Source organism: Platichthys flesus, chromosome 9, assembly GCF_949316205.1.
Source record: "Platichthys flesus chromosome 9, fPlaFle2.1, whole genome shotgun sequence".
Classification (NCBI taxonomy): domain Eukaryota; kingdom Metazoa; phylum Chordata; class Actinopteri; order Pleuronectiformes; family Pleuronectidae; genus Platichthys; species Platichthys flesus.
In genome coordinates this window covers 7,437,763-7,453,305 of record NC_084953.1, presented here as the reverse complement: position 1 = coordinate 7,453,305, position 15,543 = coordinate 7,437,763, and the positions used below count along the sequence as shown (strand labels likewise).

At 42.6% G+C, this 15,543-nt stretch overlaps 1 protein-coding gene across 4 annotated transcripts in view; it reads right to left on the bottom strand.

The window, feature by feature from the left end:
* dennd1b (DENN/MADD domain containing 1B) overlaps positions 1-15,543 on the bottom strand; it is a 101,821-nt gene that overhangs the window by 35,893 nt on the left and 50,385 nt on the right. For all 4 annotated transcript variants that reach the window (XM_062395526.1, XM_062395524.1, XM_062395523.1 and 1 more), the window contains 5 exons: positions 12,744-12,797; positions 12,042-12,152; positions 4,360-4,460; positions 2,298-2,343; positions 668-769 (listed from right to left, as the gene is read on the bottom strand). In XM_062395526.1, the coding sequence (XP_062251510.1) occupies positions 668-769; positions 2,298-2,343; positions 4,360-4,460; positions 12,042-12,152; positions 12,744-12,797 (414 nt within the window). The remainder of the gene's footprint in view (positions 1-667; positions 770-2,297; positions 2,344-4,359; positions 4,461-12,041; positions 12,153-12,743; positions 12,798-15,543) is intronic.

The window sequence follows — 15,543 nt, the reverse complement described above, 5'->3', positions numbered from 1 at the left end:
CTCAGATGGTCGGGGAATGCTGTTCGCCTTCAAGCGTCATACGACACAACGGGAGTTTACTTTAGACAGCCACAATACGAGGAGCCAGTGCTGCAGTCATTAATGATGTGGGGAGGGGACAGCGCTGTACTTTGACAAGTTTCTGCATGTGTGTGTGTGTGTGTGTGTGTGTGTGTGTGTGTGTGGGAGAGAGAGAGAGGCCGTAAGTACATTGAAGGACAAGGAAATTTGTGTTTATGCAAGTGAGTAAAAATGAACATTCTGTGTGTCAAGTGTAATGAGACAATAAAGGTTGAGGATCTCTGGAAGGTACGTGTGTGTGTGTGTGTGTGTGAGAGTGTGTGTGTGGGTCTGTGTGTGGGTCTGTGTGTGGGTCTGTGTGTGGGTCTGTGTGTGTGTGTAACGCAAACGATAGAAGTACAAGTCGACACACAGAGTGGGGACATTTTGGCCAGTCCATACAAAACAAAGAGCTGTTCGAGGATTAAGGTCTGTACCTGTATATCAGATGTATTAATGTCCTATGTTATTGACAGAGGTGATTATTTTTGATGTAACTGCAATTTATGTGAAAAGATTAAATATGTCAGTGTCTGCCCTCACATAGGTAGAAGTATAAAAGTTTGTGTGTGTGTGTGGGTGTGTGTGTCTGGCGTGCGTGTCTCACCACGTCACTAGGAAGGTTGTGCAAGTCTTCAAATGGACTCTCCAGGGTGTTGGTATCCACATTCAGAATAACCACATCCTCCAGTGATCGACTGCGTACTCTCTAAAAGGAGAACATGTGCAGAGTTATTGGCAAAGCACAGTCACAGTAATTCAAAACAGTTCTGACCACCGTCTAAAAATACTTAACAAATAGCTAAATGTAACTTTTTTTGTGTCAAATAGAAGTTTATATAATATATTTTTAAATTGTTGCTTAACAAATGTTATGCTTATTTATTTTTTTTATCAAAACTCAGCACATTTTTATTGGTTTCAATATTTGTTTTTTATAGGACCGTAAAACATAAACCATTACCCGCCATATTTTTTTAAACAATTATGTACGTACATTATTACACTGGTAATTATGTTTGGCATATAAAAAAAAAGGCTGATCATTAAAATGTTATTTGGGTATTTATTAAATCATGATACAATTTAAATCCTGAGGCCCATGTGTGTTTCCCAGCAGACAAAGTCATTGATGCCCTGAAGCAACGAGGAAGGAGAAAACAAAGTGGCCACATTTCAAACCACACTGTCGTCACACTGATTTATGATTAACAATGAAAAATGATGTGTGGGAAAAAATAAATAATATTAAAACATCTTTGCTGTAAAAAACTAACTCAGAGAATGAAGAACTGGGAGGAAACATTTGGACTGTGCAAACATTTTCCACAGCACCAACACCTCATGCATCAACGACAGCACGGTGAAGCTGTACTGTGTGCATCCTGATGGCGACAAATTCAACAATTATTTCAGTGTGGTACAGGATGCAGGCAGGTGTGTGTGTCTGTGTGTGCAGGGGGGGGGGGGGTCTTGTGTACAGCATAGTGTGTGAATTTCTAGTTTGTCACTTTTGTGACAGCCTGTGCAGCAGAGGCTCACATGCTGATCTGGACTAATTATGTAGTGGTGGAAAGGGGGTCTGTCATGGATGCAGAGTGTGATAAATACTGCCACTGCTGCAACTGTCAGACAAATATCACACACACACGCACACTATAGCATATGCATTTGCACACCCTCACACACACTAACATACGGATTTGCACAATTGCACACACACAAGCTCAAATGTGCATGTGCTACATGCGTTCACACACAGCAGCCATGTTGTTGACCCCCAGCCAACACACAGGGTTTAACAATGAAGTAAAAATGCTCTTTGCTTGCAGATGATTTCTCTGCTTGTCTCTGTGTCATTTGGACGACATGTTAAGAATTCCGTGTGTTTTTGATTTGCATGAGGCAAAACCAAGTTACTCTAATTCAGTTAATTATTTGAATTTATACCATTATTCAAGGTCCAATGTTTCAATTGCAGCATTACAAAATACATTAACAGACCTAAATTGTATTATTTATATCTAGAAAATCTACAGAAAATCACATTGAAATTCATAATAAACATCTAAATCAAATTAGTAAACATCAGCATTTAACTACAACAGAGTTGACACATGTGCATCAATTTGCAGCAGCACATATAATTATGCACATACAGTATAATGATGTACATTTATACACATGCACATTCATATGCATACTGTGTAAACATACCCACAGATTCACTAACGTACCTCGAGCAGACTCAGATGAACTCCCACGAAGTATGGCATGGGGGCACTGTGGAATGAAGAGAGGAAAACAAAGCAACAACAATAATAATATCAGATGGCTGAATGTGGTTATAATACATATGGAGGCTCCTGTAACACTGTACGTTCCACACACCCATGTGGAAGAGGATACAAACATTGTATGTTGTGTGCCTGCTCTTTCATTAACACATTAGTCGATCTGCTGAAGTCCATTTAATCACTTCATTGATGTTTGATTCATCTTCATTTATTAAACCATAAATTGAATAAATTACGGCTCCTTTAATGTGTTGAGTGGTTTATCTTTATTTTATAGCTGTAGACCGAACGCCCTGAAATGACCTGACTGTGATATAACTTGTGATTGCGTCTGTGATATAACTTGTGATTGCGTCTGTGATATTCTATAAAAGAAATAAGGAAATATGGAAATTGTGAAAACGATTGTGCCACAACAGATGTGCAGTGGCTCTATGAAAAATAGTCAGAGCTGTATAATTCAATTTAGCTGCACATATATAGATTATCCTAACAAGGGCAACAAAACCGTTTTCTGTTTTTAAATTTATTTACAAAAGAGCACTGTGACAGGAAGTTAACATTGAATTAACCATCGTGTACCAGGACAAACAAACTCATCTTTACCGGCCTGGATTCTTAAGTGTTGAGGTTGAACAACCATGTTTCTCCTTCATTAAAGTCTTTGGATTTTTGGTCACTAACTTGTTGATTCAAATGTTAAAAAGTTAATTTTTTGTATATTTTGTCTTAAACTAAACAGACATTGCAGGAAAAAATACAGACATTGCAAATGTTGAAACTTTTACTACTCAACTATATATTTAAATTATGAAAAAATTTAAATTTTAGTATTGACAAAAAGTGTTTTTGAAGTAACTTCATGTAGTTTTCCACTAACAAGATGGTAGATTCAAGTGCTAAGGAAAGACTTGTTGAGAATTTTAAGTCCAGAATCGTCAAAAGGGTTCACTGCATGGTAAAAAAATATTTATTGATTCATATTATTTTATTCTTATTCAATGTCATATTCATCGTCATATAAAAAGTTGTATTAAAAGTACCAAGATGTATAAAATCATCTTAATAGTCAAATAACAGAAAGCCGGTTTTACGATGAGGTTTACAGAGGCAGCAACAACGGAATAGCTTTGGTTGAGTGGATGTCTGGCCAGAATGATCCAGAAGCCACAGGCTCATAATTAACTTAAAGCAACAGCAACACAAGCAGCAGGCCTGTTGCTCTGCACTGTAGTAACTGTCCACTCTGTTATATGAACGTGCAGCACCGACTTTCCAAATGGGTTTAGACATACACACGCCAGTTTGAGCAGGATCTCTGAGGTACTGCTCACACACATATGGCATGTAATATTATTTAGTAATCTAATCAGGGCATGGAGCTCACCCCTGTGATTGAATAAGATAAAGATGAGTCTTCCCAGAGTGTTGAAAATCACATTTTACTGTCAGTGATGAAGAGCGTTCTGCTGATGTGTCCCTCGTGGTAACAAGCCCTGTACTGTACGAGCTATCAGCTTGAAACCAGCTCCCTTTACATCAGCTGACTTCCACACTCTGTGTTTTCTTTTCAACATGCACAGATCTGAAGTTGACCCGCACGCTCGCGGATTCGCAGATGAGCCGCTACTCTCCGTTCAGTTCCAATCAAGTCCATTCAGATTTGTCAGATTTGCATTGGATGGATGGTAATGAACCCCTGAGAGGGCTAAGATGATGGGAGTGTGGAGCTAGCGCTGGCATGAAATATGGAGCAAGGTGATCTGGGCTGTTCATTATGTTGAGGGGCCACACAGGAGAAGGCGCACCACGAGAGGAATCGTGAGAACTGCGCGAGGAGCGGGTGGGAGAATGTGTGAACATGTGCATCTGCAATTTTACACCAAGGTTTATAGCGGGAGAGCTCAGTGAATGACCAGCAAACATGGTGTGTGTGTGTGTGCGTGTGCGTGTGCGTGTGCTTGTGTGTGCGTGTGTGTTATTCCGAGGTGGTCAGCCTTACCAGCAGTAGTCCAGAAGATGCGGGGGCAGCACAGGGATGAAGATGTGCTGCCAGTACATGGGAAAGAGCATAGCAGCCGCACCGTGGACACATGCCGTTAACTACAGAAGGAGACAAGAGGACAAACTCAACCTAAGTTTCCACAACAACACAGAAAACAGAGACTGATAAACTCTTCTGTTCTCAGAGTTTGACTCAATTCACTCCCAAAAACTGCCCCTAAGAAAGAAGAGCAGCGAGGTTAGAAACAGTCTCGTACATTTGCAGTGAACACACTGATATTCCTCTATCTTCTTATTTTCTTGATTTCTGGAGTTTGACTGCCAAGGTCTTGAGAACAGACGCTCCATTTCCAACCATACCCTGGTAATATCCTGTTTTTTAAAAGAAATCTGATCAAGCACGCTGAAGTTGTGATGGTGTTGATGTACTTTGATTTCATTGAGTTATCACTGACAAACGTGCTGCTGTAAACCTTTAATCCTGCGCACAAACAAGAGCCCTCAGAAACACATGCTGCACTGACATGCCAGGCGCTTTTGTGATGAACACACGACCTGCAAGCTATTGTTGGAGAAAGAGAAAAACAGCCTGAAAGCTAAAGATCAACCAGTTGACAGGAGCCTGTCTTTAACCCCATGAACGCGGCAGAGGGGCGGAGGATCGATAGGGAGGTGAAAAGGAAAGTATAGTAAAGACTGACATAAAAAAGAAAGAAAGGAAACAACTGCTGAAACCAGTGCTTCCTGTATACTGATTCAATTGTGGTGGGTCAGCACAGCAATGATATCGCAAAAATTGCACAAGGCGTTTTTCAAATTGGATTAAAAAAACAAAACAGATTCGAGCCTGTTTCAAACACAGAAAAGAGCGAAAACACCGTCCCTGCGTTCCTAATTAACTGCTTTTCAATTTCCACGTCAAAAATAAGAATTCTGCTGCGACCTGCACTAAAGCAACAAAGGGAGTCCAAAACAGCGCTGACAGGAGCCATAAAAATCAAAATTACCCCAACTACCATGACTAAGAAATTAAAGAGAAAATATGGAATAATTAACCTCTTTTTTCAGCAAATAATGAGAAGCAATCGCACGAGGATGACATTCCTTTTTAAAGACGCTCTCTACATTGTCAAACCAACATTACACATAAAATTAAAGTCATTGTCTCCAGCGTCTTAAAAACCGGCCGCACCCCCCATCTTGACATTCCCGTCTCTAGTAGTAATGACCTGCAACACACACACGCATACAGGCACACACACCAGGCAGGAGAAAGAGGCTTTAGCTCATCCCCCAGATTAAAATAACATGATTAAATATGGAAAGAGAACAGAGGTCTGAGGGGCTCCTGCGGGACTTCATTAGGGCAAATTGCCAAAGAATGAAACATGAGTTAGCCAAGAGAGACTGCGGGCTAGGCCAATACCGCCGGGACCCCGGAGCAGCAGCCGCTGTTACACTGCTGCAGCTTCACAGTCAATGTGTGAAGCGGACACACACTATCACACACACAAGCACAACTACCAGGAGACCCCCTGCTCACTGACACACACAATGTCACAATTGACCGGCCAAAAGTGGGCGAGCTTTTGGCGGCTGAAAACCACTGCTGCCGGAGAAAAAAGAAAGAGGGGCCCCACCCTGCACGATCCACCCGAACATCAAGCCTGGACATCTGAAAAGCTCCCAGCAACAAAACAAGTGTGCATGTGTTTGTGTCCCTGCCTGCATGTTTAACTGCATTCATTTTTCATATGGGCCAGAAAAAAAAGGAAGCAATGATCTTCTTTCTTTTTTTTTTCATCGTCTCTGTGCAATCTCTCATAAATCCAGTCCCACAATAGTTAGGACTTAATCAACATTTAATTGGTGTCTTGCTCTGTGTATCTGCATATGCATATTTACACTGGCTGCCGTCTTCAAATAAAACACAACAATGCCACGCTCCTGTCAGGATTAATTCCCTGGCAAACAGTTTGTTTTCTTGTTGCTTTTTTTTAGGTTAATTCTGAAAATAAATCAATGCTATGAATATTAATGTGTGAAAGTGAAGCACTTGGTGGAAGAGCGACTATTGAAATCAGCACACCCTTCTCCCTTTTCCAAAGCATTGACATTAACGGGCCATTAAAATGTGATGAAGAGAGGTCAAACCGGCTATGGGCATATACACACACATATGTACATTCGTCTCATGTGCGCACACACACGCACACGCACAAGCACACAAGCACACCCACACACACACACACACACACATTTAGCGTACAACCAACAGGCAAGTGTACTTCTCCTCAGGGAGTGTGAGACAAGCCCCAGCCATTCCCTGGTACCAGGAGGTAATAGCACAGAACACCTCGCTAACCAACTCCAATTATCTCCACCAGACCTCAAGGTGAGTCCCTCAATTGGCATGATTTACTCTCAGGTTGAAAGGGAAAACAGGAGTCTCTCTCTCTCTTCTTCTTCTCAGGCTGGTTGGCTGGCTTGAGGGAGGAAGGGGGGGGGGAGACACTGAAACTAAGATAACGATTTAGAAAGCAAATCTAGATTCCTGTTTTCTTTTAATTGTTATCTCCAAAGCGATGGAGGTGGCAGTGTGCCTGAGATAGGGCAACTTGGAGGGAACTGCAGAGGAATAGTTCACATATTTGCTCCGCTAACTGAGCTTAATACGTATCCCTGTGTCCTCGTTCAGGTTTGAGAACGAATGAGGCAAAAAGTAAAAAGGGAAGATAAATGGGTGAAAAAAAGAGAAATTGTACTCCTCTCTTTTTTTCCTTCTTCATTTAGGGGGGGACTTCACATGAGAGTGGGTCATGAGAGGCTAAGGCTGATAAAATATTTGCCAGGCTGATAAATAATAGATGAGTGGAGCCAAATGGCTTACACGCTCCACAAAAGACCTGGGTGCTTAATATTCCATTCAATGGAGAATCACAGATACAGTCCCCAAGAACAAATACGGGATTAGGTGCTGGGTCCAGTCCTCAGGGACCAGGGCTCTGCCTGGTAATGAGGGGCTGGCTGACTCTCACACTGTGTGCCTGTGCCTGTGCGTGTGTGTGTGTTGCCCCTTCCTCTGAGAGAAGCTAACCGATTATACAGCGACAGCCTGCTTCAAAAACCAGTCAAGGTCTTTGGTTCTGTCCTGAGAGCTTTCTTAGTGCGCTGTTGCTGAGACAGAAAGTGTCCACACTAACACTGGTTTACCCAGATCCATTCAACGACACTAAAGGAAGAGAGGGACAGAAAAGAGAGAGACAGGGAGACTTACGGAGATGAAGAGGCGGAGAAGAAAGTGGGAGATAAATTTGCATTGCCACTTTGAAGTAGGTAGCATTAAACTGAAGCTAAGAGGTCACACACTAATAAAGCGGTCTGGGCGTGAGTCACTGGCTGTGTCTTGACTCCAGACGATATATACTTACAGTCTACACTGTACGACATAATAAATGTATGAATATTGCTTTTTCAGTTTGTATACATTCATAAAAACACGTTGGATGTCAATCAAACTACCTCTTTGGAATAAAACTTCACAAATGAGACTGTAAAAGTTTTAATTATAAAAGTTTTTTTTTTCTGCAACTTACAAAGCTCTTTCACCACAAGTCAGAATTTCTTCTAATTTTTTCAAGCTGTGAGCGACTCCTCCTTCTTTGTGCAGTGCATTGTGGGACAATGACATCCATCAACAACACACTTAAATAATCAGCTTTTTATACACAGCATGCATACAACATAATACAAACATGCTCAGAATGTGTATGTAGCATGAATACAGCTAATGGGCTTCTTCTACATGAATTTAACCAAGACAATTTTGACTCAGACTTCACCAGTTAACAAGAACAAGTGGACAAACAGCTGCCACAACTCACTGCTTCCTGTTTTCATACATCCTCATATCCAGACCGGCTTGTCCCTGTATCTGCCCCGAACGGCCACACAAACCAACAGTGATGTTTCCCTAAAGAACAAAACCCACCAGTGATCTCCGGTCGTCTCAACCCTGCAACTCTGAGCTCTGCAGACTGTGTCAGCCAGCAGTGTGTGTTTCCACCCACACCCTTCCTCTGAACCTCAGCAACCGGACATGTTGAAGTAAAGCAGACAGAAGTGGAGAGAAAGCGACTGTGGGACCTGCGTACACCACCTCTCGCATATTACTTTACATGCAAGGGGGCAGTAAAAAGGTGGATATGGGCCATTTTACCAGATTGAACATCGACTCTCAGAAGGAGGAACCTGTTGAACATGTTGAATTACAGTGAGAGCAGAGTGTGAGACAAATAACTGCTGCTCCAGGCAACGTAATTCAATTTGACAGGAGGAATGGTATCAACAGACTTGTTCTTGACCTCCTCGCACCAGCCTTAAACAATCATTTCCCCTTCCACCAGCCTTTTCCTCCAACTCTATCCCTACTCACTCTCCAAATGTAATTCCCTCTTCTACTTTTCACATCTAATTTTCAGCCACATTCATTTCTTTTTCTGTTTTCCTCCTCTCCTCATGCTGTCTTTCTGTACGTTGCCATCTCTCCCTTGTTTCTCCCGTTTGCTTATCGTCGTGTTAAGCCTTCCCCCTTCCCCTCACCAACTAAATCGCCAATTACCCGCGCTCTGCTTCTCCCTCTGTTGATATACAGCGATGTCAGGCCCAGCACTACGGAGGTGTGCCACAAACAAGTAGGTGGCACAGGGAGAGAAAGAGAGGGAGAGAGGGCACACAGGACAAAGCGGGTAACAGCTAACGCCAGGCCTCCCACACATGCACACATGGTCACTGACTCTGAAAGAAAGACATACAGCATAAGGTACAAACACCTGTGAGTGCAGGAGACGCAAATGAACAGATGCAAGCAAAAAATGCACAGACACCCACAACGCGCACATGTGCACATACACAGCCCCTTGTGCCACAACACAAACGTTACAGCCAGGCACATGGCACAGGGCTGGAATAAGTTTATTGAGGGTAAGGGAGAGGGGGGGGGGGGGGGGGGGGGGGAGACGTCCTGATGTTCTGCAGATGCAACAACAACAGAGACACATTAAGACACCCAGGAAGAATGGGGTGAAGTCAGAGAGAAAGAGAGGTGCAGCCAGAGTCTGTGAGAGACAGATGGACATGAAATATCAGTGAGCAGGAATAACTAAGATGGAGAGAAATAGAGAAATATAGAGATAGACAGAAGTCAGGGAAAGAGAGGAGAGGAACAACAGAGGAAAAGGCAGGAAACAGAGAGACAGCTGGCACTCTAGGGCATGGTGGATGGATAGCTCCTTGTTAGCATAGGCCTGACAGGCTGATGAGAGGGCTGCTGTCAGCTGGTGCTGGGGCTGAGCTGTGTGAGTTTGGGCGATAGGCAGGGCAGAGGCTGGGCTCCAGAGCTGGGGGGCCTCGGCAGATGAAAGACACGGTGGGTGGTGGGGCGATGGTGGTGGTGGTGGGGGTCCTCCCAACTGACTAGTTAGAGGAAGGGCCGATGCAGCCCTATTATACGGCCCTATGACAAGGCTGCACGCTCGGCTGGCTCCCACCCTTGTGCCACCGCCGACCGGCCTTTTAAAACAGTGGTACCATTCACCTCTGGTCACGAAACAGCAATAAGTCAACTGACGCATTGTTGTAAGATCATGATTTATTCCTTTGCTGTTGGCTGCTCGCAAGGCACGCCGGCCATGTACCGACAGACTGACACAGTGGGTTCACCGGGGGCTTTAACACAGGCAGCACCTAGAGCAGGCAGAATAAATGCAGTATATCTGTGTGTGTCTGTGTGTGTGTGTGTGTCTTTCACTCTCCCTGCTCTTTGAATTCCCTGTTTCTCTCTGCTTGGCTGAGAGGCTGGACAGGCGGAGGTGGTGAAAAGCAGCTGGATGGTACTAACGATGTTACTAACAATACCTTCTCTCATACATCCTCTTTATCCGTGGCAAGCCGACTATAGAAATATTACCCGTCTATCCGCTGACTGCTAACACTCACTTTAACAAACATTTTGACAAACTCTGACATTAATTATATATTTCTCATCCTTTAAGATATTTGATCACAGGACAAGTGGTGTGGATAATGAGCTGCACTCTCTCTTTTTCTTCAGTTTAGTATGTATACACTTCGAGAATCATGGAAGCCCTTTCCACTTGAACTAGGAGGTCAATCTACCCAGCAGCAAAAAATAACGCATCACAGGAGCAGTAATAACACAAGGCCTGCTAGTAATCCCAGTGGGGATGTGAAAATACCTTTGTACTACCGCACCTGACATATATCGCTACCAAACCAAACACCTCTCCCCGAGGAAGATGGATGGATAGACAGATGAGTGGAGGAAGGATTGCTGAGGATGAAAGGCTTACAGAGGTAAAGGTCTGACGTGGAAGCTCTTAAAATATCCTATCGGCATATATTTCTATAAAAAATTAAATAAATAAAAAAGCCGAGATTTGTGTCTGCAGAAAACTGTAAATCACAGACAAAAGTCACCCCCCCCCACCCCAGTTTCCCTCTAAAACGAAAACACCTTCACCCTTGAGTCTGGTAATTTACATCGTGTAACCTCGTGTCACAGCAGAGTGTGCTGCCTCGACACTGAGAGGAGGTGCTGCTGGTCCAGAGAGCTGAGGGGAGACAGGTGAAACTCTCCGAGGGCTGGCTGATTTCTACAGCTCGTCCTGATTAGAGCTCCTGCGGGGGAACCCTGGTACCGTTTCCTCCAGCACCCATCACCACCACAGGCCCCTCCGGCTGTTCACTGTTCTGCAGCCTTCCACATAGATACCGAGGCAGAACCACGCCGCTACACTGCAGATACAGATATGACTTGGATGACATCACTTCCCCCGTCCATCTCATCTGTCATAAACATTTGGCTCTGCCTCGTCGGTCTCAGAGATAACACGGAGGAGGAGGAGGAGGAGGATGGAATGAGGAAGAGAGGGAGGAAGACAGAGATTGCCTCCCTCGTGCAGGCTGAAGGGCCTTTAAATTATGTGAAAGAGCTGAGACACATAATAACGGATAATTTAAGACTTTTTGCCCATTAATGTGTTGCAGTTATAAGACAAACAGTCAAATATAATCCAGCCTCAGTGTGGATTTCACAGCTTGTCAGAGCTTGGCGATGGTGCGGCTGCCTGACTGCAGGAGGTCTGGGTGGGGAGGCCGACAGATCAGTTCAGCGCTCTCCCGTTACAAGTGGTGCAGCCATGTCAGATAAATATTCTCATCATACTACTTAGGGTTTGATATCCTGTTTGAATATTGATGAAGAGAATCATGTTCGATCTGGGGAAAAGTCCAAACATTTCAGCAATACACTTTTTTTGGCAGCGTAATTCAATATCTGAATTTGATATGAAGCCCAAAAATCGCAACCGTGACTCAATGTTGCAAATTTATAGTCATATTCTCATATCTGATTTTTTTTGTTGCTTGGGTTGCAAGAGAGACAGCAGACAAGATGTTAACATGGCAAACTGCAAACACCAAGCATAACACACAGACTGGAAAAACTTCATTGAAACCCGATTAAAATGTTAAAGACACTTACACCTACACCAACAATGTTTAGACATGAATCATCTTTCAAGACGTTGGAGGATGTTATTTTTTCTCCTACGGCTGATAACTCTAACTGGGAGGATGACTTGGAGGGAATGGACTCACAGTGCTAAGCTTGCTTGAGGTAATGATGATGCGTCGTTCGTGCAGCATGCAGGCGTAGAGCTGGAGCATGTTGTTGACGTCCACGGCCACAAAATACTCTGTCAGGTTCCTCTGGAAGACAGACAGGAACAGAAGGCACATCACAGTCTGTCGTTGTTTACAGTTAAGTGTGGATGCTTCAGATGGGGAGAGTTCCACAATGTGCCATAAAGAGAGACATGCAGTACTGGCTGAAAAAAAAAAAAAGACTTGGACTTCCACGTGTGCACATATTGTTTTGCTGTCATGATATTACATCTTTTTTTCAACACGATATAGTATTGGCAGTTAAAAAAATAGATACCATATTAACCAATGTGCCTTAAAACTGCCAGAGCGACTACTGTTCTCATCTGCTCTTTTATCTTGCCGTAAAGACTTGCTAAACTCACGTTGAGCTACAATTTGAATTCAAGCTCAAACAAAGAACATGTGTTCAGTTTGAATCCTCTAATACCCGTGGCAATCACTGAACTTCAACATTAAAAGTACAAGCACCACAGGAGATAAAGCTGAGACAAGACGATGATGCAATAATTTCAAAAGGTGACAAGTGTATCTGATTAACAGCGATTAGAGGCAGAGATGTTTCCAGAAGGGTGGGAACTCTCTTTGACTCCCTCTGTCTCTTTTCTTTTATTTTCTTTTCGCGTGTGTACTTACACTCTCAGGGATCGTTGGCAGTCCATTGATATCCGGGGCGATGAAGTAGGAGTGCTGCGAAAACACAAACATGCGGGAGAAAGAAGAGGGAAGGTCACGAGCGAAGCACACCACTCACAGAGGAGAATGAGGGGAAGACGGGGGGAATAGGCCGTTCACTTTGTTCTATGATTTATAGCTCATCTTCAGCTCTGTCTATATGAATTGCTGAGCTGGTGTCTGAACTGTGGCAACGCTTTTATCAGGCCTACAGAGCAGAGAAAGCTCAATAGCAGCTCCGTTCCCCATAGACACAGACTGGGGTGATGTCTCCGGTGGAAAACTGAGTCTTTATTTAAGCATTAAAAAGGCTTTGTGGAGCCACAAGACACAGACAAAAGTACCCGTGCACATGTGCACACGTGTGCATCCACAGACGCACGCTGGTGCACACACACAGGTTGTTTAGAGGATCACAGGGCTGCCTGTCTCACTTTGGGAGAGCAGGGCAGGTTCGGTGTTCAGATCAAAGGGGCCAGAGAGAGGTGCTGTTTGGAGACAGGTAGACAAACCACCAACTCCAACACACTGCTGTGTCTCTCACACACACACACTCTCCTGTATCCGCAGTACACCTGCGTTTCTCTAGGCCTCCACTCGACCATCTGTTGCAAGTCTTTGCTGAAATCCACTGTAGCGTGGACAGTAGTTGTTTCTCACACTGCAAGCAAAGTAAGTACAGTAAAAGATTACGAATTATTCATCTGTACATGGCTTCTCGCTATCGACTTGTGGGGCAAATTATAACAGGCAAACATATACTCAGTGTTTGCTGTAGTGTTAAAGAATTGAATTGGAGGCTCCAGTGGCAGAAACAATGGCATCCAGCACCTGAGTTTATTAGCGGCAAAACTAAATGGAAAAATAAAATAAATGTGTATTTAAAGATATATAAACCTAAACACAGATCGTCCTTTTCGATGAATAAAAGAAAACTTGACAGGTATACATTATATCAACAACACCATGGCTTACAATAAACATGCTGAGGCATTCAAAATCAGCAATACTAAGGAAAGTATCTCCACCAAGAGAGAAAGACGTCTCAGATTATAGAGATTAAAGATGATGAGGGAAGAGAGGCAGCCCGTCACAGCCAGAGAGGAAATGTAGGGAAGGAAATGATAATAACCAAATAATTTAGTGTCCTGGGATAAGTTAAAAACTATTTATTTTGATAGGACATGATACAAGTTCAAAATACTTAATTCAGTACAGGATAACCCTTACCCATGACATTATTTATTAACTGATTCAATGTTTTTTAGTAACTACTATGTTGGACATGAGCATAAAGTATAAAGTGCTGCTGTTCAGTATTTGTCTTGTGCCTGATTCCGAAACTTCCCTTGATTTGACATGACATCCACAAGGGAGCATTTTCTACCAACTGCTGAAAAGACTGATGCTCAAAAGTCATATGTGACAATACGAAGAAATAAATCACAAACTAATAACTTACATGGATTGGCAGCACTACCACTTACTTGTTTCATCTATTAAGGGACAATTTTTTTTACAACATGTGTAAAGAATTGTCATACTCCCAGAGGGGGGGGGGCATTCATTGTAGTTATAATAAAGCTCAGAGAAGACGAACATGCAGCGCGACAAACTATAATCCAGAGCTTTGCCTTTTGAATTTATTTTCTGGGCGAAAGATTGATGTTCATGTTGACTCCTACGTGCCCGTCTTTAAGATGAGTGAATTTGTCATACTCTTTCAATTATTACAGCCATATTTCATGCATATTTTACACAGCTACCATTACGACTTATAAATTTATCTACAAAAGCAAACGGGCGATTATTTTAAGTTTCATTCTAAATTTAGATGACACATCTGGAAATCTGTTTGCAATGTAGGAATTTGTTAGAAATGAGTTTAATCTATTTTCCCATATCTAGTTTCCAGCAGCAGCATTAGGCTCAATATACAAGTTTAATATCATCAATGTCATGAACTTAAATAATTGTTTTATTTACAAAGTGTTTGACAGAGCAAAAGTGCCAGTTTTTTCAGCAGTAATAAACAGCTTGAAATGTAAGAAGTACATAATGTTTTTAACTTGTTTATTCTGATGACAGAAAATGAATCTTGGGTAACAGTTGTTGTGTTGAGCTGCAGGATTTTCTTTTTATGTGTAGTTTTCATTATAGCTGCTGGTTTACTGCGAAGCCACGACTGCTGCTGCAAAAATGATGTGTTATAGTGATAATCTGTATGGATTTTATCGAACATTAATGTTGAAAAGTTCAGTTGTTACTGTCGTGCAAGTGAAATAAACCATGACTGAAAACTTTAAATATCCTAAAATGAAGTCAGATCTTCACTGTATTACCCACATCTCTTTCCTGTGTGTTTTATTGGCAACATTCGGGTTTAATCATTTTCAATAAAAGGAATTTTTTCGGGGCAGAGCTTGTATTAATGTCATAGAGTTAAAGGTCTTTGTTTCACAGTTAAAGTCTTTTTTTTTTTGGTAAACCAACCGAAAAGAGAACCGGTAACAGGCCAAGTATAAACTATATGAGTCGACTAAGTAAATTGTGATAGAGATTGAAGTAGATTTGGACACCCCCTGTAACCGCCACACAAACAACAGTTTACCGTACAGTAGAATCCTCTTGGCAGCTCTCTTTCTTTTCTCTTCTACGCTAAATGTTTCCTTCCCTATTGGTCTGTAAATTCATGCTATTGTGATAATCACAGGCCATGCTCCTCAACTCAACCCAGACTTTCATTGGCTGTTTGCTTGCT